Genomic DNA, 22,688 nt, shown 5'->3' on the forward strand with positions numbered 1-22,688 from the left:
TGGTTGCCCTGGGACTGAGGAATCTTTTCCTTGGCCACGCCTCCTGGTGTTACTTGGCGCCAGAATTTTGAGATGGTTTGGAACCATGAAGGCTGGAAGCGTGATGAATCAGGTAAAGAAAGTCCAAGTTGACACGGAGGTCACGAATCCCTGGACTAAGAAACCAGGGTGGGTTGGACTCTCTCGCGGTGCACAGAAAAGGACCCTTCAGGTAAGCCAATTGTCATTCTCCTGTGCACCGCTTGGAGAGTCCAAGCGACGGGACATACCCAAGTTATATGTCACTAGGGCGGGCAGAAGAACAGTCTCGGGATTCAGTTGTGGAAACAACCACCTACCGAAAGATGCCTCGGCCATGGCATACATGTCAAATTTATAGTTCCTGACAAAGGACGATGGTGAGGACCAAGTAGTCACTCTGCAGATGTCTTCAATGGTAGCCTGGGTGTCCCAGGCCATGGTGGTGGCAGCGCTTCTAGTGGAGTGGGCAGTAATGTGCCAGGGTACTGCCCTGGACTGGTGTTCATATGCAGCTGCTACCTACCAACCGTGGAAGATGTTACCTTCTTACCCATGGAGCCAGGCAAACAAAACAAAGAGGGCCTCTGACCTACGGAAGTCCGCAGAGCGTTTGATGTATATTCACAGAGCCATCTGATGTCCACCTTGTGCCAACCACATTCCCTCGGGTGGTTGGGGCACAGGCAGAAGTTAGGCAGGATTACTTCCTGTGTCCTGTGGAACCAGGTGTTGACCTTCGGGATAAAAGCAGGATCCAGACGCAGTACGACCCTGTCCGGGTGGACAACACATAGATCCTCCTGGACCGATAAAGCCACCAGTTCCGAGATGCGTCTTGCAGATGTTATTGCAACAAGAAAGGCAGTCTTCAAGGTGAAGTGACGAAGAGATGTCATATGTAGAGGCTCAAAGGGCAGAGAGGTAAGAGCCTGTAAGATCACTGATAGCTGCCAGGTGGGATAGCGGTGGACCACCAGAGGACGTAAGTTGGAGGCACCCTTAAGGAAACAGCAAACCCTTGAGATCTTGCTGAGGGGCTGGGTTGGGTTGCCGGACCAGACGGTGGATAGTGCCATGACCTGACGAAGGGTATTGTGAGCAAGACCTTTGTCTAGGCCCCTTGTAGAAAGTCCAGTATGCGGGAAACAGACACAGTGACTGGATCGAGATGGTAGTTGTCACACCACTTGGTGAAAGTGGACCAGGTGGAATCATATATCCTGGTCGTCGATGGTTGTCTGGACACCTGGATGGTACACACAACCTCTTCCAACACGCCTTCACTCCTTAGGAGATCCCCCTCAAGTGCCAGACAGCCAGCTGGAGCCACTGGGGATCTGGGTGTACTATGGCCCCCTGGCTGAGAGAGACTTGGTCCTGAGGAATCCGCCATGGGAATGATACTGATAGGCTGACGAGGTCAGCATATCATGACCTGCGAGGTCAGTGGGGAGCTACGAGCAAGACTTCCACCCTTTCTGTGATGATCTTGCAGATTACCTGTGGTAGAAGTGGAAGCAATGGGAAGGCATACAGAAGACCCTGAGACCATCTGCATCGAAGGGCATCCATCCCCTCTGCCCCTGGCAAGTGGAAGCAGGAGAAGCGCTGGAGCTGCGTGTTCTCTCGGGTGGCGAACAGGTTGATCACTGGGGTGCCAAATCTGTGAGACAACTGGTCAAACAGGGCCAGATCCAGACGCCACTCTGCATTGTCTATGGTGGTCCTGCTCAACTAGTCCGCCTGCGTGTAGTCCACTCCTGAGATGTGGTCGGAGTGAATGGATGCGACGTGACACTCCGCCCACCTGCCCAGGGACTCCACCTCCGTCATGAGCTTCCTGGACCTTTTTTATATGCACCTTGGTGGCCACATTGTCCGTCATCAGGAGGACGTGTTGATGAAAAACGTCCCGTTGAAAATGTCGCAGGGTGAGTTTGGCCGCTCACAGGTCTAAGAAGTTGATGTTGCAGACTGCTTCGGCTGGAGACCACTGGCCTTGAATTACACGATGTGCCATGTACGCCCCCCAACCGGCAAGGCTGGCATCTGTTGTGATGACTACTCTTGTGGGCTCCTTGAACAGGTGTCCCTTCAGTAGATCTGCTGATTGCCACTACTTGAGAGACCTCTTCATGGTTGGGGGAATCCCCACCTTCATGGATGAGTTGCTCCTGTTGGCTCTTTGATGGGGCATGAGAAGCCACTGCAACTCTCTGGAGTGAAGAGGTGCCCAGGGAACGACCAAGATGCAGGAGATCATCTTCCCCAACAGTTGTGATAGGAGTAGCATGGAGACCTGCCTCAAACCCAGAACCTTGCGGGTCAGGGATACTAAACTGTCTATCGTGTCCTGGGAAAGGAACACTCTGTTCTATCACCGCCCCCAGATGGACGAGTTTGGTAGTTGGGATGAGATGACTCTTTTCCAGGTTCAGGGAGAACCCGTGATTCCTGAGGGTCATCATTGTAATGTGGAGGTCCCATAAGGCCTGTTTCCTGGATGACGATTGGATGAGAATGTCATCCAGGTAATATTGAAGCCTTACGGGCCTGTTCCTGAGTTGCACTGCAACCACTGACAGAACTTTTGTGAAGGTCCTGGGTGCCGATGTCAGGCCGAATGGAAGGGCCCTGTACTGATAGTGTTGATTGGCATAGAAAAACCACAGGAACCTCCGGTGTTGTGGCCAAATGGGAATGTGTAGTTAAGGCTCCTTCAAGTCGATGGACGTTAGGAGGTCGCCCTGGTGAACCCCCGCTAGGATAGTCTGCAGGGATTGCATCTTGAACCTCCTGTATGCTATGTGACGGTTGAGGTTCTTGAGGTCCAAGATGGCTCTCCACCCCACCCCACCCCGAGTTCTTGGCCACCAGGAAGAGAATGGAATAAAATCCCCTCCCCTCCTGGTTGGGTGGAACTTGTTCTACAGCATTGATCTCCAGAAGATGGTAAATTTCCTGAGTTCCCTCTTGAGAGGGCAAAAGGGGGTTGGACAGTGGATGAAGTTCCGAGGGGGTTGGGAGAGAAACTCCAAGGAAAGCCCCTCCCTGACAGTCTGGAGGCATCCCCCGTGGTCAGTGCCCATTGGGGAGCGTACAGCTGGAGTTGGCCCCCAATGGGAAGGGAGCGTTGGTCACTTGGACGTGCAGAAGGGCCTATTGGAGACCCTGCCGTGGTTGGACCTGAGGTAGTTGAACTGCTGCCTACCCCTGTCCCAACGGCAACACTGTCGTTGAATGACATCCATAAAGAGATACGGGACCAGCACCAGCTCTTGCTGAGGTCCCTGAACGTTAAACATGCTAGCATTGGGGTTAACCGGAGCGGAATCTGAAGATCCCTGCCCGGTCTTAGGCTTGGTACCCACTTGGGTGGTGTTCTTAGCCTTGTGTAAGATGGACTTAAATAGACTAGGCTTAAAGAGCCCTGAGAAGGCAGGAGAATCCAGAGGAAGGTACTCATCCTCCGAGAGCTCCTGCTCCTCTTGATCCAAGTCCTCCAAAACGGAAGCCTTGCTTAGCACCGAGGACTCCAGAGGTGGGTGATGGACCTGCCTGGAGGTGGAGGGAGCCTCCTGCCTGGGCTGAGAGGAGCTGGGAGCAACAGGTGCTTGGTCATGCCTCTGCATCCCCTGGGCAATGTCATGGAGACGGCACGGACAACCACCGGCTGCATGTGGGCAGATAACTCAGGTTCCTGAGCTATGGCAGAGTCCGAGCCAATGGGGTCCCTGGAAGGAGGAGGAACATACCGGGCAAGGATGGGATCAGCGAGCCCCTCAGGGGTGGGCCCTGACTCAGAAACACACAAAAAAGCAGGAGAACCCGGTTCAGCCAGAGACCTGAGAGGGAGAGGTCCTGGAAGTCCACTTCCTCATCAATTATGGATAGTCGATCCCCCCTTGGGAGTGGTGGAATGACTATCCCGACAGGAGGGGTAGGCTGAGGGCACTCCCTCACAGCCTGGCGTTAGGCCTTCTCGAATTGTTTGTCGAGAGCCCACTGCTGCCTCTCTGCATCCCTAGTCGCCGCTGTGCAAGGTGCCTTATTGGGATGGCTATCCTAATTGGCCACCCTGCCCTTCCTTACCCCCTTGGCCCTGCCCACAGAAGTTCCCTTATTAGGGGCTTGAGAGGGACCTGGTCTACCGTCAGGGGAGTCAGATGGGCCAAGATGCTCCATGGCCTGATGGCACAGACTGCAGACAATAGGCCAACACAGGTGAAGGTCAGGAGATGAAGGAGACTCTGGTGGCTGGTGCTGGATCAGATGACACGCAGATATTGTGGAAGCAGGAACAGTTTGTGGGGAAAAAAATCCAGAGGAGTAAAACTGGGGCTCTGCAATGAGTCCAATTGACGGGAGATGAGAAAATGGAAAAGCAGCCGAGGCTGCAAGACAAGGCAGATAGATCAGGGAGAATCAGTGGATAAAAGGCAAAAAATTTACATAAGAATCCTCCCTGTGCCGGTGTATGACCACCAGGTGGCCAAGGCACCAGCGCCGCTTGGAGAAATGATGGGAGTGGAAGTGACCAATGTTCCCTCTAATTTTTTTCAGTGTGAGCAGAAAAGTATAGTGTTTGAGCGGCACATTTCCATGCCTGAGCACCTGAATTTTTTTCACAGATATCACCTAAGACAACAACGAAATCAGTGTTATTTGAAACTCAAAGTTATGTTTATTCAAGGTGCCCGCTTAATTAAAAGTGTTATATAATATCAGTATCACTTAACAACGGTCCTGCTTAGCAACCAAAATGTTGGCTCAGAAACTCTGGCATTGAAGCACGCAAGTCTTAAAGCTGTCAAGTTATAAGACCCTTGCACCCCTAACCCTTTAGGAAAAAAACCCCAGGGGTCTTCAAACCTGACAGCTTTAAGCCTTGCTGACTTCAACTCCCAGAATTCCTCCTCCAGTCATGTTGCAGCAACGTCATCTGCGTGGATCTGCTCCATCTTTGGTTTTTTTCACAGGAGGCAGGGCTGCTGCTGAAGATGCCAACGAGCCCCCACACCACTAGAATATGCATTTGTTTAGCATGACATAGAATAGTCTTTCAACCAGAAGTATGGAATAAAAGAGAGACTGATAAATATTAAAAAAATAAAACCAAAAAGCAGCTATTTATTTGAGTTCTAGATAAACATTTAGTTCAGATTTAATAGTGTTTCAGAGATGTGGCTGTCAGCTATTTGTGTATGTATGTTATTATTATGGAAGGTTAGATGAGATTTCACCAACATTATTCACCCCTGATTAATGCATTCATTCTAATAATCGAGTCTGACTCTGAATTACAAATCTATGACTGAAGAATCTGGGTTAAGTTTTGGATTGGAAATTTGGGGAACATGAAAGTTTATGCATAATTTTTGTAATTTTTTCATTGGGTCTTAATAATGATTTTATTCATTTGGGATTTTTTTCATAGGCTTAACACAGCTCTAATTTTGTCATTAGGAGCAATGTAACATTGGCCACTAATGTATTGTATACAGGTTGCCTTAGAAGGTAATACCTTTTGTATAGTAGGAACTTAAGATAGGCAGACTTCATACAGATAAACAATTGAGAAATATTGTTCTTTTTAAAAAGCAGTGTTAATTGCTGCACCTTTCTCATATTAAGTATATTAGCTCAATTTCATGTTAGGAAAAACTTTCAGTCTTAAAGGTTTGGTGAGGAGAAATCCAAAAATTCTTTTAAAGAATTTAAATTAAATTTGAGGCTACCTCTGCTTTTGCTCTCCCTCCCTCAGTTGTGCAGCAGCAGCAGCAGCAGCAGCAGCAGCAGCTCTCAGCCTACAGCGGCAGCGTCACGCAGGCTGTGGAAGGAGGAGGAGGAGGAGGAGGAAACCAAAGAGAGGCTTTTACCGGGTCTGCGCCCCACAGCCAGGACCGTCCTTGCGCTTCAAGTCGCGTTTCTTCCTGCAAAGCCCTTCGGGCAACCCAAGAGTTCCGCTTGACGCCAGAAGGGCTTTGCAGGAAGAAACGTGGCTTGAGGTGCAAGGACGGTCCTGGCTGTGGGGCGCAGACCCGGTAAAAGCCTCTCTTTGGTTCCCTCCTCCTCCCCCTCCTTCCACAGCCTGTGTGACGCTGCCGCCGTAGGCTGAGAGCTGCCGCTGAAACAAGTTTGGGGAGGTCCTTTGCGGGCGGCCAGTTCTAGCTGCCTGCAAAGGACTTCCCCACGTTTGCTTTGAAAGAAATCTCTGCGCGGCAGTTAGAAACTGCTACGCGGGGGTTTCTTGCCATGTGCGCGGCCGCGCAGCCGCGCACCTTAGAGGGAACAGTGGAAGTGACCCAACCAGAGACACAATCAAGGCCAGCTAACCACCCTGAGGCTATCTGCAGAAGCGTGGCTGAGCGGAAACACCAATGGGGGAAAAGGCATGAATTCAGGCCCTCCCAATTGGCCGCCGCTCTGCTGTGAGGGAAAAGGAGGTAAAGATGGTGGCCACACGATTTAAAGCGATTGCGCACCCCTCCGCAGCAGGCTACACCCTCCAAAAGGCAAGAAAAACACAAAAGCACAACAATTCCAACTAAAAGGGAAACGCCGGCAGCCGCCGGAATCCTCACCGCTCCTGCCGTGCTTTAAAGCAAAAGCAGCAGCTCTCCGCTGCCGTCCAAAGGCGGTGTGGCAAGCGGAGCACCCACCACCACCACGCCTACCTCCGAGGCTCTAGGAGAAATCAAAATGACATGAAGCAAAAAGGGGGAGACAAATGAACTGCTAATTATAGGAAAAACAAATTAAGGAAAAAGAAAAGGAAATACTAGAAGGAGTCCAAGCCTAGATAAATTATGCTGGAGCTCACAAATATAAGTCCTGAACGGGCAGAGTGAGGAAAAATTCTGGCGCCAAGTGACACCAGGAGGCGTGGCCAAGGAAAAAGATTCCTCAGTCCCAGGGCAACTAGACTGATTTAACCCGTCGCTTGGACTCTCCAAGCGATGCACAGGAAAAATATCAAAAGTTGTGCTTTAACATATTTTAAATTTAAATCTTAAGATTTATGAATAAAATTTGATTAAAACTGATAATGTAGTGTTTCCCCCTTTTCCTCCATTACCAAAAATTACTTATCAGAAAGTCCTTTTTACCCAATTCAGGTAAAGCTGCATTTTAAATGTCTCTGTTGTGACTGAGTAACGGGTTCAAAGAAAATACATTTTACCAAGTTTTGGATAATTTTCCAGCTTTGGGAAACGCTGACACGAGGAAAAGTAAGGTTAAAAACATATAGGTTTATACCCTTGAGTTTCTATTGTGGACGAGTTTTCTAAAATAATTATTTACTGGGATAGCAACAAACCTGTTTTCATTATGGTAGCTGTAAGACACGGATAAAATGTAGAGGTGGGAAGCAGAGATCCTTAACAATGGAACCAACAAGTCCTGAAGGATAGCTCCAGATTTCAGATCATACTATTTCATTGTCTCATTACAAAACACTAATTTTGTAATGTTCATGTAGTATCTCTTGTCCATCAACGCACATGAGCAACATACATTTTATTGTGGGCCCAAGCTAAAATTATTCCTCCAGTTCCAAAAGATAGGGCAACCACTGTTAATCTTTTACTAACATTCAGCAACCACGTAGGCTTTTATAGTAAAAAGTCAAAATCTTCTACATGAATTCCTGACTTTCTTTCTATTGTTCCTACCAGGTATAAGCAGATTTCTGATTTACTGCTGCCATTAAAAAAAGAAAACCATCTTTTTTTTTCTCTGTAAGTTACCTAATTAAGGCCATGATGGCGAACCTATGGCATGCCAGCTCCGACGTGCATGGACATGCCGGCCAGCTGATTTTTTGCCCTTCCAGAGGGGCAAGGGGCACCATTTTTGCCCCCCCCCCCAAAACTTCAGAAAAGTCTCTAGAGACTTGCGAGGGTGAAAAGCAGCTCCAATGGGCCAACCAGAAGTTCGGAAATGATCCATTTCCAGGTAACATCTGGGGAAGTGGGGGATGCTGTTTTTGCCCTTCCCAGGAAAGCCTCCAGAGCCTGGAGAGGAGTTGCGTGCATGAGCAGAGGATCGCACACGCATGCGCAGGTGGACAGGGAGATTGAATTGGCAAGCGCAAGCACAATTTTTGCACTCTGTAAGAAAAAGGTTTGCCATCACTGTAATAAGGCATAGATGGTTCTCACCTAGCAATCTTAATCGGTATCAAAATAATTGATGGTAGGGTTAGGGAATATAATTCATGGATCAGACATCACTACTATTTGCTCAGGGTTGCTGTATGAATGGTTAAGGGATGATTACCTGGAATTGGGTTTGATCCAAATGCTTGGTTTTCTGACAGTAGGAAGCCAATAATTTGTCTGCTCTCAAATATTGTTCCAATCAGAAAAGGAGGAAAAAAGAGGAATCCTAGAAGACTTATGTATTATAAAGACAAACTAATGACGTTGCCCCCTGCTGCCTCCTTTTTTAAAATCCATCTTCTCTCGTGGATATACCTACTGTCACATTTTTTTCCAGATAGACAAGACTCATATATAAAAGAAGCAGCAATAATGGAATACCATATCATACAACTACTCAGGGAGTGGGCATAGAGGGGTTCCTGTAAATAAAGATAAGGCTAAATGCTACTCCTAACTATTTGCTTTGTACAAAGCCATGTATGTATTATTATAACAACAAAACTTTAAACTAAGAAAAATTTGCTAGCAGTCAGAGGTTTTTTAAACAATGGTTTATCTGTACAGCCCTTCCTTTTTGATCTTTTTGATACCTTTCTTCTTAAAGTTTTTTTTTGTCTTAAAATTTCCAGAAAGGTAGTTTTTTAAAAATAGGCTTGGATGCATGGTCTAAATTTGTAACCTCTTTCAAAAATCAATCTGCCATCTGGGGATTTTTCAGAAAGATGTAGGGTATGCTTTTTCTGGATGTGCTTTATTTGAAAGATTCAAAACTGGACAGAATGCCAACAATACAAGAAGTAATGCCTCTGTGACATTCCAGACCAGGAAAAATGTCCATAAGCTTTGGTAAAAGAATTTCCTACAAATTTTGATTTTGAAATGAGCTACACTTGCTTAACTGGTTTAATGGCACTTTGGACAAAATATATTTTTTGAATTTTTTTTTAAAAAAATGTATTTTTGGAAAAGGTTATCATGCACTGAGACTATTAGATCAAAGCTTTTAAAAAATCACTTTCAAGAAAATACACAGGTAGTAATGTTTTTTTCCTTTAACCAGAAATATCAATTTAATTATTTTTCTTTAGGTACACTGAGCATATGCACGAAAGACAAATTCCTTGTGTGTTCATTCACACTTGGTCAATAAAGAATTCTATTCTATTCTATTTAACTGACCTAGCAATGAGAGCGGCTTTTCCAGAGAGCCTAGGAAACCTTAAAATATAGGATGATAAAAATCAAACAGTCTGATAACATAACAAGAACTAAAACTGCAATTTGAAAAATCTCCCTTGTTTTATAGAATGACAGCTTTAAATAATGATACATTGGGAAAAGATATTGAAACTGCCTAAGCAAAAAAAGTTTTAGATAGTTAACTGCCAAAATTTAACAAGTTAAAAGGAATCTTTCCACAGAGATGGTGTGATCATAATCGCAGTTGCTGCTTTTTAAATTGTTTGTGCCAGGGTGATCCTCACCCTACTTTCTCTGCGCCTCCCCCTCTCTCTATCACATACACACACACATACCCCTATATTGATTTTTGTTGTTTTAAATTTCTTCTGTTTTCTTTCTGATGTTAAGGAAAAAAGGGCAAAATAGAATTGTAGATTTTAAAAAACAATGTATTTACAAATACTTCATACACCTCTCAAATATATTTAAAACCTATATTCATGAATCCAAGTATCACACAATAACGTGACACGTTTCTACATCATTCAAGAGAGAATGGCATAGCAGAGTATATACAGAAGTGTTCTATAACAATACTGTGTTTAACTCAGTGTTTAGCTCAATACATCAACTTAAGCTGTATTGACAGACTTCTGGAATTCTCCAGCTAGAGTTGAAGTCCATCCATTGCCAAGACTGAAAAACAATGGTTTAGCCTATCAATTATGGTTGTCTCCCAACAGGCTGCTAGACTTCAAAGAATATCAGTCCCTAGTTTAAGCTGCATATTTACCTGAATAGCTTGGCGGCCCTGTTGTGCATCTGCTAGCAGCTGAATAGTAAGAGTTCTGGAGTCCTGCAAAGCTTCTTGGAGGTAGATAAAGCTATGGCCGACATGGCGTCCCATGGTGCATTCCCGACAAATGGGAACAGAACAAGCATCACAGTAGAAATGCAGCACCTGAGACAGAGAGAGTATTGAATAGAAGATGTAAGATTTTTTTAAAGCCATTTCTTAATTGGGCAATTTGTAAAGTACACTGCAAAGGGGACAATAGAAGTTCCTTTTTGTTTTAATTCAAGGTATGAGAATAACATTTTTCTTTTGGTTATATCTTTCTTTATAAACCATTTATTTTGAAGTGCCATTAGATTTATATAATTCCTTCCAGTTAAACTCTTAATTTACTGTTTATTTAGATAAAATGTTAGTTAACTACCCTAAAACAGACTCCAGTGAACTTTCCCAAAATATTGTGTCAAGGGATTAACTGATTTATTCATCAGTGAACTACAAAGCTCTTTTCACATTTCATCCAGCAGAGGGAAGCAACAGAGAGCTGGGAGTGCTTCTCATTTAGGTTTAAAAAAAACACAAATCTCAGTGTTTACACCATCTTTTATTGCTCCAGAACAGTTTGATATGTTTATCTCTGTAGAACACAAGTAGTTCAAATTACAAGAAATGTAATACTTTAATTGTGTTCTATAATTATGTAAAATGGTGTGGCATTCATTGTTCTTATTTTTTTAGCATATCCTCATTCATTATTCTGTAAAACTAACCATGATATTAAAATATTCCAATTTAACAACTCAAATCAATGTCTAACAATCAATCAACAAAAATCATGAGTTTCAGCATTAATAAAACTATATATTTTTAATGAATTCCATGAATCTGTAGAGTCAGAAATAACTATGAGAGTTACTATTACCTGGGATCCCACAATATTCAACATTTGTTCTTTGGCAGAGCATAGCAGCATCATTTTTATTTGCTATCTGATTGCATTTTATTTCCAAATGTAAGTGTGCTCTTAAAAAAAATCCTACACAGAAAAAAAAATCCTAAAAGCACAGAAAGAAGTTCATGTAGGTCACCAGTATAATATCAGTCGTGGTGGTAGTTAGAAACACCAGAAAGAAAATGGTGTCAATATGAGCAAGAACTCTGCTTCAAACTAATAACCTACTATTAACCCTCTGAAACAGTTAATGCCAGAAGCAAAGCTAAAAGTCCAGAGAGCAGTGCTGTCATAAAGATCCAGATGCTACTTTCCACAGGGATACAATGTAGGAGTCAGTGTGCACACTAGCCACAAAAGAAAGGAAAAAGTAATGAAAAAAAATTAATAGATAGTTAAAGAAAGCCTCTAGCTGAGCTGACTGTAGCTTAAAAATGGCTTGGTAGCAGTGGGAACTACCTAATGACAAACAAATCATCTTTATTATAGAATATAGAATTGATATGCAAAACATGTTTTTAGTGTTTTGAGAATACAACTGGTTTAACAAGTGAAATTGCAAACATTTTGACCCAAACACTAGGTTGTCAGAAGAATGATTAATGAAATGAAGAGCTACTCTTTCCTCTCACTAGCTGTGCTAACAGATGCTGATGTTAAGATAAGGTGAAGTAAAAGATCATCTTTAGATTGCCTTTGTCATCTTCAAACTGGTTGGTATATTTTTAGTAGCATCTCTCTATTATTAAAGAAAATAATAATATCTCCATCTGTAGTGGTATTCTCTTCTGTTAGTCCTTGAATTACAACTGTAATGGCAGAGGTGGGGAGTTTAGTTTTAGCACCTAATTTTGGAGGAGAGTTTGAGGGAGAAAGAAAGTCTTTCCCTTCCAGCTTTGTTTTCTTTATTGAAGAAATATGGTTTTTGGGGAAGGGAGGGGAGTTAAAGGAATGGAAAGCTTTTGGGAAACTCATCCTGAAGCTGCTGCCTTAGCATGCAGAGACTGGTTTTCCAAAGCCTACAAGAGCCAGAGGTTTGCAACTGATCTGGGCAGAAAGCTCTGAAAGCAGCCTCCATTTCCTGTACGAAATGACCAAAGCAAATGGTGGCTGCTTCCAGGGGGCATGGGTACTTTTGTGTATTGGTGGATAGAAGACGCAGGAGCCATGGATGCAAGACAAGATGTTTATTTAATACAAAGATGACAGCGATTCAAAACGCCCGGTAACGCGCCAGGGTAATTATACCAACAACAGTAACTGTCAGAACTGAAAACCAATCAGGGTTAGACCTGACATAACCAATCAGGGGCTGGTAACTGGCTAGCAACAGGTTATGCTGCGTCCCAGCCAATCAGGGCGCAGCATAGGCCGTTGCTGGCCTTTTAATAATATCCTAGATATTCAACAGGTACCAGGCCCAAGGATTGAGGTTGTGTCATGGTGGGAGAAGAAGAGAGGTGGGGATGCTGCAGCATCTTCATAATGGGTTATATGGCGAATGACCATAGGAGCGATGCATCAATTGTAATTTTGAAAGAGGACCATATATATAGTTTTGAGGTGTCTGTAATAACTTTGAACCAACCTGTCTTATCTACCAATACTATCCTTTGTCAATATGGCCCTAGCCAGTGGGCAGAACCAGTGACATGAGATGATAGGAATTATAGTCCAAAATGTCTGCAAGGTACCAGTTTTACAGTTGTACCTGTCTACAGTGACATAACAAACTTCTGCCCTTTCTTGCCTTTGTTCAATATACTTCCATAGTTGGGTGATGGTAATGGTTGTGTAATAATACTTAATAATACTTAACTACTTCTTATGTTTAAAAGCATAAAATATCTAACTGGCTATTGTCCTATAAAAATGTATCCCATCTATCTGTGGTATAATACTAGTTATTAGTACAATTCTAAGTGCTTGCCAACACTTCTCCCAGCTGTTCCTCGCCATGTCCTCTGACTAAGAATGTGCATTTCCACATAGACTGACAGCAGCTTTTCATCCACAAAAAGGAATCCTACCTAACTGGCATTTTGTTCTGCCTAACAGCATTCTCTCAACTGGTCACTTTTCCAGTTCGGTTAACCATAGTTTATGAAATAAATTACAACAGTGGATATTTATTCATTATTTAAAATGTGCTATGTGTCAATTGCCAACTCGATTGTACCATCTCTGCAACTGGATTTGTTGCAGAGATGAGCAAACCAAGCTCTATTCACAATACAATATCTTTCCAGCAGAAAACTAATTCTGCATCTTAGAGTATTCCAAGATTATCCAAACATTTGCAAGGAACCTTTAAGAAAATAATGGTAGATTCTGATTAGAAGGTGAATTTACACTCTCATAAGCAAAATGCTACTTTTCTATGTCCTGGCCAAACTGTTGTGGTTGTTGTTATTCACAGAAAATAAGATAATAATTAGGTATGACATTTGGTAGCATTTCTGGTGCTAAGTGAGACAGTTGTTAAATGAGTTTTGCCCCATTTAAAAACTTTTCTTGCCATAGTTAAATGAATCACAGCAGTTATTATGTTAGCAACAAAATTGTAAAGTGGCTTTCCCAGGGACACTGCAACTGTCACAAATATGAAGCAATTGCCAAGCGTCTGAATTTTGATCATGAGCATGTGAAAAACAGTCATAAGTCAGTTTTTTCAGTGTTGTAACTGCAGTCACTATATGAATTGTTGTAAGTCAAGGACTGCCTGTAGCAGTAATCCTATGGCTGTAGACAAGATTGTCATGTCAAACAAACCCCCCCCCCCCAACAAGACAACGAGAAACCCATTTGTACTAGATGTCGCCATACTGCTACTAGGAATCAAACTGTTTGGAATGCAAAAGAATGACATTTTTAGGGATAGGTTGTGGGAAAGACATACCGTAATAGTTACATTATAATATCGGGACAGCAGAAAAACAAGAACTGCTACATGCATGAAGCCCACTTATTTGTTTAAAGGCTGGTTTTAACTAAAAACTCCACTTTGCAGGTCATTCATGGAACATTCCTAAACCTGACCTCCAGATGATATTGGTCCATCTAGTCAATGTCTACTTAGTTACTAATGTTAAAAACAACAACAACAACAACAAAAAGCAAAACTAGACACAGAAATGGAGACCAAAGGCTCAAATCCTAAAATGCAAATATTGGAAATAATCTGGAATTACACTAAAATAGTTAAACAAATAGTTCATTTCATTATGATAGAAAATATATAAAATAGAATAGCATTTCAGATTTCCTGATGCAGATTAAATTTTTCAAAACCAAACGTATCTTTTTAAAGATCATTATCAGAAGCAGTAATAGGACTTAAAGTAGTGTGTATTTGTGCTAAGAATTATTTGCAAATGCTAAAGCTATTTGAATTCAAGACTTGCATTAATGCCCATTTCCTCAGCTAGGAGGAAATGTTCTTTGAATTAGTCATGTGCATTCAAACAAACAAACAAACTCTGCCTAAAGGAACCTGCTACTTTTTCCAAAGCCGTAGGGCATATCACATGGGGCTATTCATCTTTTACAGCCGCAGCAGGCAAAGGAGTACCAGAGCAAGGCTATAAAGTTGATTGCTCTAGGATAGGGCTTTACAGTGCATAGTAAAACAAAAAACATGAATGTTCAAGTGTCATACTCTCTTTTTGGCCCATCTGCTTTCAAAGAGCTAGGAGGGGGATGGGTAAGTAAAATGTCTCCAAGGATTGCATAGCAATCAACCAACATCTGATGAATGGCCACTAGAGTTAAACTCTGACCTGAATGGACAATTCCTAAACCAGTTACCCTCCCCCACGTTGTCCCCAATATGCCCCACCTACCTGCCTCCTCTTTACAAATGTTTTAAGTACCAGGCACAATTAACAAAAGCAATGGAATGTGGATGCAGTTTCCACTGAAAGCTGCAATGCAAAAAACAAAAACAACATCCCCCACAAAAAAGCCAGATTCATTGGGAAGCCAATGGAGACTTATAGCTTAATTGTACTACTTTGCCTTATTATTCACATATGGACATAAGAAAAGAAAGGGCTTGATCATTTTGCTGTGATTAAGATGACAGAAAAGAGTATGAATAGTTACTAACACTTCCAAACATGGATTTCAAATGGAATGAAAGACATGAGATTAAATGATAAAAATGTATAATATTGTGTGGACTCATAGCACCACAGAATCTATTTCCTGTATTTTTTAAAAATAGGGATATTAGAATATGTCTTACTTTCCCTTTTCTAGTGAAATATCCAAATCTTTGATATTTCTATATACAAATCTTATTTTGATTGAAATGGACTTTGCCTCCCTTGGATGTTGCCAAATTTTATAATGCTGGCAGCAATAAAGAATCAACTAACACCTCTACAACTCTGAATATAGATTTACTTTTTGCCTACTTTTGTCTTAATTTTTTTGTGTTATAATATTAAGTGACCAAGACAAATAATATTCCAATTCTAGCTTGAGAGATCCAGTTTATATTAATAGCTATAGTGGCAATAGTAACTTAATATTCTAACTTTTTAGCTCACATTTCATACCTGACCTTCCTCTTCCTCTTTTATTTATAAAGAGTTCATTGTTTTGATCAAAATAAACTTTGAATTGATTTACTGTACTGAATTGATTCTTTTCCTTTCACTTGAACATATTCAAAAGGGTTTGGGTTTGCTAGGGTTAGGTTTAGGCTTAAAATCTATATAATTCAAAGGAAATACATCTTGCTAAGATAGCTAAAAATAATTGTGGGTACTGTAATGAAGCAATCTCCAAATAAACATTAGAATATGTTTTAATGTGATGTTCAAAACCATACTTAAAAACAAATTTATTTTTCTGCAAGACTAAAATGAAGGTGAACATTTCCCATCTTATTAAATCCTTTCCATTAATAAAATACAATTAGCTTTGAAGTTTCCTTGGAGGCTTGAAAGAGAATAAAGATCTGACTCTGAGGAAATATTTCTTGCGAGGGGAAAATGCACTTTTTCACAAGTCCCCTGAAACATATTCTGGAAATCACAGCTTTACAGATCCAACAATACTTGACACTGACAGCAGCAAGGGGTTAAGGACTTGAACGAGAACCAGAGAGAACTACAGCTATATATTTCGCTGGGTGACTTTAGGCAACACTCAATCTTCCTCAGCATAAACCCATTACTATAGTTACTGTGAGAATACAATGAAACAAGGTATCTGAGGTGCATCACTTTGAGATGTCAATGAAAAACATTATAAAATAAGTCTAAAAAATAAGATTTAATAATATATTCGCTATGTATATATTTATTTTGTTTTTAATAAATACAAAAGAGAAAGGGCATTGGTCTTACCTGATATGCCTCTTGTCATAAGGTGGAGATAGCATCCAGGCATGGGTTGATTTCATCTGCTTGCTGATTGGACTGAGTCTGTCAAAGCTGTTAAGACACACCCTTGTTGCTAGGATTACCCAGCTTTCTGCAAAGTTGAAGTGACAGACCCGATGTGTCTTATGGTAAAGTCTTGCTCATTTGGAATGAGGACGAGCATCTTACAAGGTGGGGCTAGATACTATCTCCACCTTATGAGAAGAGGATATCAGGTAAGACAAATGCCCTATTTTCCATGGGGGTGGAGATAGCATCCAGGCATGAGATATACCAAAGCTGGCTTGTCCTTGCAGGTGGGCCGACATCTGGTCTGAGAGATCCCCCTCCTGTGTGAACAGCCTGTAGTAGCCTTCAGCCAAATGTTGCCTTGGCCGAGGCAAAGCTGTCCAGTTTATATTTCTTTATGAATGGAGGAGAGGACCATGTGGCTGCTCAGCAGACTTCTTCCAATGACGTCTGCGTCACCCATGCTGCAGTAGTGGCTGCACTTCTGGTTGAGTGAGCGGTGATTCCTCCTGGTAATGGGATGGGTTCCACCACAAAATCGCGGAGGACAAAATCGCGATCGACGAAAGCGCGCATTTGACGTCATCACAGCGCGACGAAAACATCGCGCTGTGATCGAAAAATGTAAAAATAAAGCTAAAACCTTACCCTAACCTCCCCAAATCTAACCCTAAACCTAACCCTAAACCTAACCCTTAACCTAACCCTAAACCTAACCGTTAACGTAACGCTAAACCTAACGCTAACCCTTAACCTAACGCTAAACGTAACCCTAACGCTCTAAACCTAACCCTAACCCTTAATCTAACCCTAACCCTTACCTTTATGTGAATCGGCTTGCTTTAATTTTAATTTTATTTCAATTTTTAATTTTTTTCATCGCACTGTGATGACGTCACATGCGCGCTTTCGTCGAGCGCGCTTTTGTCCTCCGCGGTTTTGACGGGTCACGATGGGATGGGCTGCAGTTTATATGCTTTAGCAATGCATGCCCTTAGCCATCTACTGACAGTTGATGAATGACCTTCCTGCCAAGGGAAGCCAGCTGAAAGGACAGGAAAAGAGATTCTGATTGCCTAAAGGCAGAGGTCCTCTTTATATATATCCTGAGAGCCCTCCTCATGTGCAAGGTGTGCCACTTCTTCTCCAGGGGGTGAGAAGGGGCCAGGCAGAAGTTGAGCAAGATCAGTTCCTGGGTCCTGTGGAACCAAGTACAAACCTTGGGGACGAAGGAGGGATCAAGATGTGGCACTACCCTGTCGTGGTGGAAAATACAGATGTCCTCCCTTATAGAGAAGGCCTGCAGCTCTGAGATCCTCCTGGCTGAGGTGATTGCCACGAGGAATGGGTAGATACTCCCTTCAAGAATTGGTGCACCATGGGGTGTTGTGTTAAGGACTGCAGCTCCCCACAGGTCAGCACTGAAGCTAACACTGCTACCTGCCTCCTGATGGAATTTGGAGAAGTAGCCCATCCTGGAGGAAATCCAGGATCTGGGGTACTGTTGCTTCTGTGGGAGGCAGGCCTTGCTAGCACATCAGGTACCAAAGGTCCGCCAGATGGAGTTATATATCTGGCCCATGGAGGGTCTCCTAGAGGTCTGGATGGTCTTAATGACCCCGGAGTTTGTCTTCCCTCAGGATGCTCTGCTCAAGTGCCAGGCAGTCAACTGGAGCCACTGTGGTTCTGAATGTACCAGCAACCCTTGCCTGAGCAAAATCCTGTCCCGGGGGATCCTCCAGGGCTGGTCTACCGACAGGATCCATAGATTGGTGAACAATGGCCACTGGGCCAGTGGGGGGCAAGAAGTAGAACCTCTACCCTTTCCACTATAACCTTCTGATTGACCCATGGGATAAGGGGAAGGGGAGGGAAGGCATAAAGCAGTCAAGGAAGCCAGGAGCACCTGAGAGCATCGACCCCCTCCGCCCAGGTGCTGGGAACCTGGCATAAAACTTTGAAAGGTGTGTTGGCTGGGTTGGTGAAGAGGTCCACAACTGGGAGGCTGAAACAGTCTGAAAGTTCCCAGAATAGTGGAGGATGCAGGTGCCACTTGGCATGGTGCACTAGAGCTAGGCTGAGCCAGTCTGCCTGCACATTTGCCACCCCTGAGATGTGTTCTGCTGTGATGGTTAATAGGTGCCTCTCCGCCCAGAGCCCCAATCGTTTGGCCTTCTGCATGAGGGACCTGGACCTGACGGTTTACATAGGCTTTGGCAGCCACAGTGTCAGTCAGAATGAGCACATGCTTGCCCAAGACAGTCTGTTGGAAGTGACGGAGAGCCAGATGGACCACTCTTAGTTCCAGTCAATTGATATTGTGAGTTCAGTCACTCTGGTCCCACTGTCCCTGGGCCAACTGTGACTGGAGGTGGGCCCCACCATCCAAAGAGGCTGGTGTCCATTGTCACTGTCAGCTGCTCTGACTCTTTGAAGCAGCATCCCCTGGCAGTGGCTGGGGACCTCCACCAGTAGAACGATCAGATGACCTCCAAGAAAACAGTGACCCTGGCTAGGAAACTGCTCCTGCACTTTCTCTGAAATGGTAAAAGAAACCATTGGAGGTCTCTGTTGTGTAGGTGTGCCCAGGGATATACCAGATACCAATTTTGCCCAGGAGATGGGAGAGCTTAGCCAAGGATACCGTGGGCTCCCTCTCGACCTGCCCTGCTGCCTCCCTAAGGCTGGCTTGTCACTCCTGGGACAGGTACACCCTGCACACCACCATATCAATAAGCACCCCCAAGTGGAGCAGTCAGTTAGTTGGTTCAAGGTGGATCTTTTCTATGTTAATAGAAAACCCATGGGACTGCAATGTCTGGGCAGTGAGACTCAATTCTTCCCTGGCTTGCGTGACAGATGATCATCTAGGCTGTGTTGGACCATTGGGCTGCCAATGCTGCTAGGACTTTAGTGGGTGCTGAGGAAAGGCCGAATGTTAGGGCCCTATACTGAAAGTGGCAGCCCACATAATAAAATCGGAGGTATTGCCAATGAAGGGGCAAGATGGGAATGTGCATATAAGCCTCCATTAAGTCTATGGATGTGAGGAAGTCACCCTCCCATACGCCCCCCAGAATAGTGTGCAACGAGTGCATCTTAAAATGCCTGTAGAGCAGATGGCAGTCTAGGCATTTTAGTCAAGAATCGCTCTCCACCCCTACCCCCCCCCAAAAGGCCCTGGGATCACGAATAAAATTCCTAACCATTTTGGTCATCTGGTACTTGCTATATGGCTCGAATTTTCAGCAGGTGCTGAATCGCAGAGTGTATGAGGGCCTTTTTGACCGAGTTGTTTGATACCAGGCAATAAATGAAAAACCTTGGGGTGTGGAGATAAATTCGAGGAAAAGCCGAGACTTCACCGTGTCTCTGACCCAGGTGTCAGAGGTGACTTCATGCCACTGGTCTGCAAAGAGGCCAAGCAGCCTCCGATGGGAGAAATGAATTCTAAGTAATTAGGGGCAATGGAAGAACCAACCCCCTCAGCTATGAAAGGGCCACTTACAGTCTACCTCTAGACAGGAAGTCCACCTGTTGCCATTGCCTAGGGATGTAACACCCCTCCCCCGTGGCCTGAAATTAGCAGGTCCAAAGTCTGATCCCCGAAAGGCAGGATGTCTGGAGTAAGGCGTGGGACAAAAGAAACCCCTTCTAGTGGCCGTTGGCAAGACCTTCCTCTTGTCCCTGGTCTCCACTAGAATGGGATCAAGTGATGTTCCAAACAAGGCTCCCACTTCGAAAGGGGTAGAAGCCAAATGCCACTTGTGTTGAATATCCTCCTGCCACTGGCGTAGCCAAAGTAAATGTCACGTCACAACCAAGGAGGCCATAGACTTGGATATGAATCTGGCACCATTGAGGGTGGCATCTGCCAAAAACTGGATTGCTGCCACCACCTTGTTGATATCCTTTTTTTTTAAATATCCTTTTTTTATTTTCCACTTTCATAACATATAATCACATGTATACTATTACATAGCCAATATCCTATTGTATTAAGTAGTAATTACATCAGTTCCTCTTGTCATCAATGCCCAGAAAGATAAAAACCCATTATTAGCTCTTCTGCTCTCCATACACCTCCTTCTTCTACCTCTCTCCTACCTCCTTTCTTCCCTCCATCATCCTTTTCTGCTCTACTTCCCCTTCCTTTCTCCTTCTCTCTCTTCATTCCACTCCTCCTTATCCTCCTCATCTTCCCCCCTTACCCTCTCTCCTATCCCTCTCTTCCTATCTTTCTTCTCTCCTCTATTTCCCATTCTTCCTCTTATTGGTGTATTTCAGCTTCTGAACAAACTCCATTCTATGTTGATGGTATTTATGCTTCCATATCAATATACTTAACATATCTTAGTTTTAAATAAAAAATAAGAGGACAGTATACATGTGCAGTCATATTACATTAAAATCTAACACCCCTCGTCAAGCCTAATATTCATCCCTCCCTCCCCCCCCAACCCTCCCCAGCCTTCCCTTCCCCGACTTCCCAGAGCCCATACACGGTATAAATCTTTAACAAAAACAGTCTAAAATATATTGGAAAAAAGAATAAAAAATTGATAACATCTTTACATTGAACTTAGCTCCTCCTTGCTAGGCCAACTTTAAACAATTTATATCACCTTGTTGATATTTTGATGTGCCCTGGAATCGGTCACCAGAATCCTCTCTTGCAGTTGACACAGTCAAAGTAATGAAGCCTGGTTGAAGAAATAAGCCGTCGTGGATGCCTGGACTGCCGAAGCTGCCACTTAAAGGCTTTGCTGCAGTTAAATCTGCACTTCTGTCCTCTGGTTTTAAGGTTTCTTCATGTACCCCCAGCCTGTTAGATGAGGTGTAGAGCGCCACAACCGGAGCATCCACTGTAGGCAATTGAAGGGACTGGCCGAGTTCAGGTACCACATTGTAAAAGCGCCTATCTGCAGAGGTTGGCATAGGACCTGAGGTAGGACAGACTCACTGCCTTTGGACCATGTCCACAAAAGGTCTAGGTGAGGGTATGGTCTTTGCTTCAGTGGTGTACTCCAAGAAGAGTAGATCAGCTGAAACGAGTGGTGCCTGCACAGTGGTTGCAGCCGCCTTGGCCCCTAAATTCGCTGATGTCTTGGCCTTGAAGAGAAGGGATTTGAAGAGGGCCAGTTGAAACAATCCGGAGAAGGTGGGCTGTTCCGGAGTAATGCCCTCATCTCAGATAACTCAGTATCCTTGATCTCTCCCTCCTCAGAAGGAGGAGATTGGCTGCACTGCAAATGGGTAGGCGAGTGAGCCCCAAATGCAGGTAAGGCTTCTATGCTTTCCAGGTATAACCCAGGTTCTGCAGAGGAAGCATGCCTAGACTGGTGCTGAAGGCTGGCCACTATGCTCTGCTTTATGGCATATGGCAGTGATGGTGAACTTTTTTTGGCTCGTGTGCCACAAGGGGGGAATGCAGGGGGGTTGTGCACGGGCATGCGGCACCATAATGCAATGCACAACCCCCTAGTGTGCATGCATGCATGAGAGGCGCTCCCTCCATTTTTTACATGCTTTTTTCAACCCCCAGGCTCCAGAGGCTTTATAGAAGCCTGGGAAGGCCGAAAACAGCCTCCCCCTGGAGGCCCTCGGGAGGCTTCAGGGACCTTCAGGAGGCTTCCCTGAAGCTTTGGAGGGCAAAAAATGACCCTACGAGCAAACTGGAAGTCTGTTCCTGAACTTCCAGTTTGCCCATAGTGCCGGTTTTTTCGTGCTCTGGAGGTTTCAGGAAAGCTCCTTAAGGCTCCAGAGGTCCTCGGGGGGGCAGGCAGGCTCTTTTCGCCCTCCCCAGGCTCCTATAAAGCCTCTGGAGCCTGGGGAGGGTGAAAAATGGCTTTTAAAAAAGGCTGAACTCAGCTGGCCAGCGCGCAAGTGTGTACTGGCCAGCTGACAGAGCAATGCCTCGCGTGCCTTGACAAATGGCTCTGCGTGCCACCTGTGGCATACGTGCCACAGGTTCGCCATCTTGGGCATATGGCCTCCAGCACCTAGAAGTTTGGCAACACCATTAGGTTTGGCTGCTGTTCTGCTCCCCCTGGTGACAGTGACAAGGTGTGTCTGCCATGAGATTCCCCCGATTCCCCTCTGGCATGGGAGGCTTGAACCTTCTGGTTGCTAGCTTTGGAGAACAGGCAATCTAAGGTCTTCTCCCT

At 44.2% G+C, this 22,688-nt stretch overlaps 1 protein-coding gene across 1 annotated transcript in view; it reads right to left on the reverse strand.

Annotated features, from left to right (window-relative positions):
* TRIM71 (tripartite motif containing 71) overlaps nt 1–22,688 on the reverse strand; it is a 61,729-nt gene that overhangs the window by 13,308 nt on the left and 25,733 nt on the right. Inside the window, exon 2 of the mRNA XM_014052794.2 lies at nt 10,165–10,332. Within this exon, the coding sequence (XP_013908269.2) occupies nt 10,165–10,332 (168 nt within the window). The remainder of the gene's footprint in view (nt 1–10,164; nt 10,333–22,688) is intronic.

This window comes from Thamnophis sirtalis, unplaced genomic scaffold (assembly GCF_051295495.1).
Source record: "Thamnophis sirtalis isolate CommonGarterSnake01/CBP01778 unplaced genomic scaffold, rThaSir2_p1.2 scaffold_4, whole genome shotgun sequence".
NCBI lineage: Eukaryota > Metazoa > Chordata > Lepidosauria > Squamata > Natricidae > Thamnophis > Thamnophis sirtalis.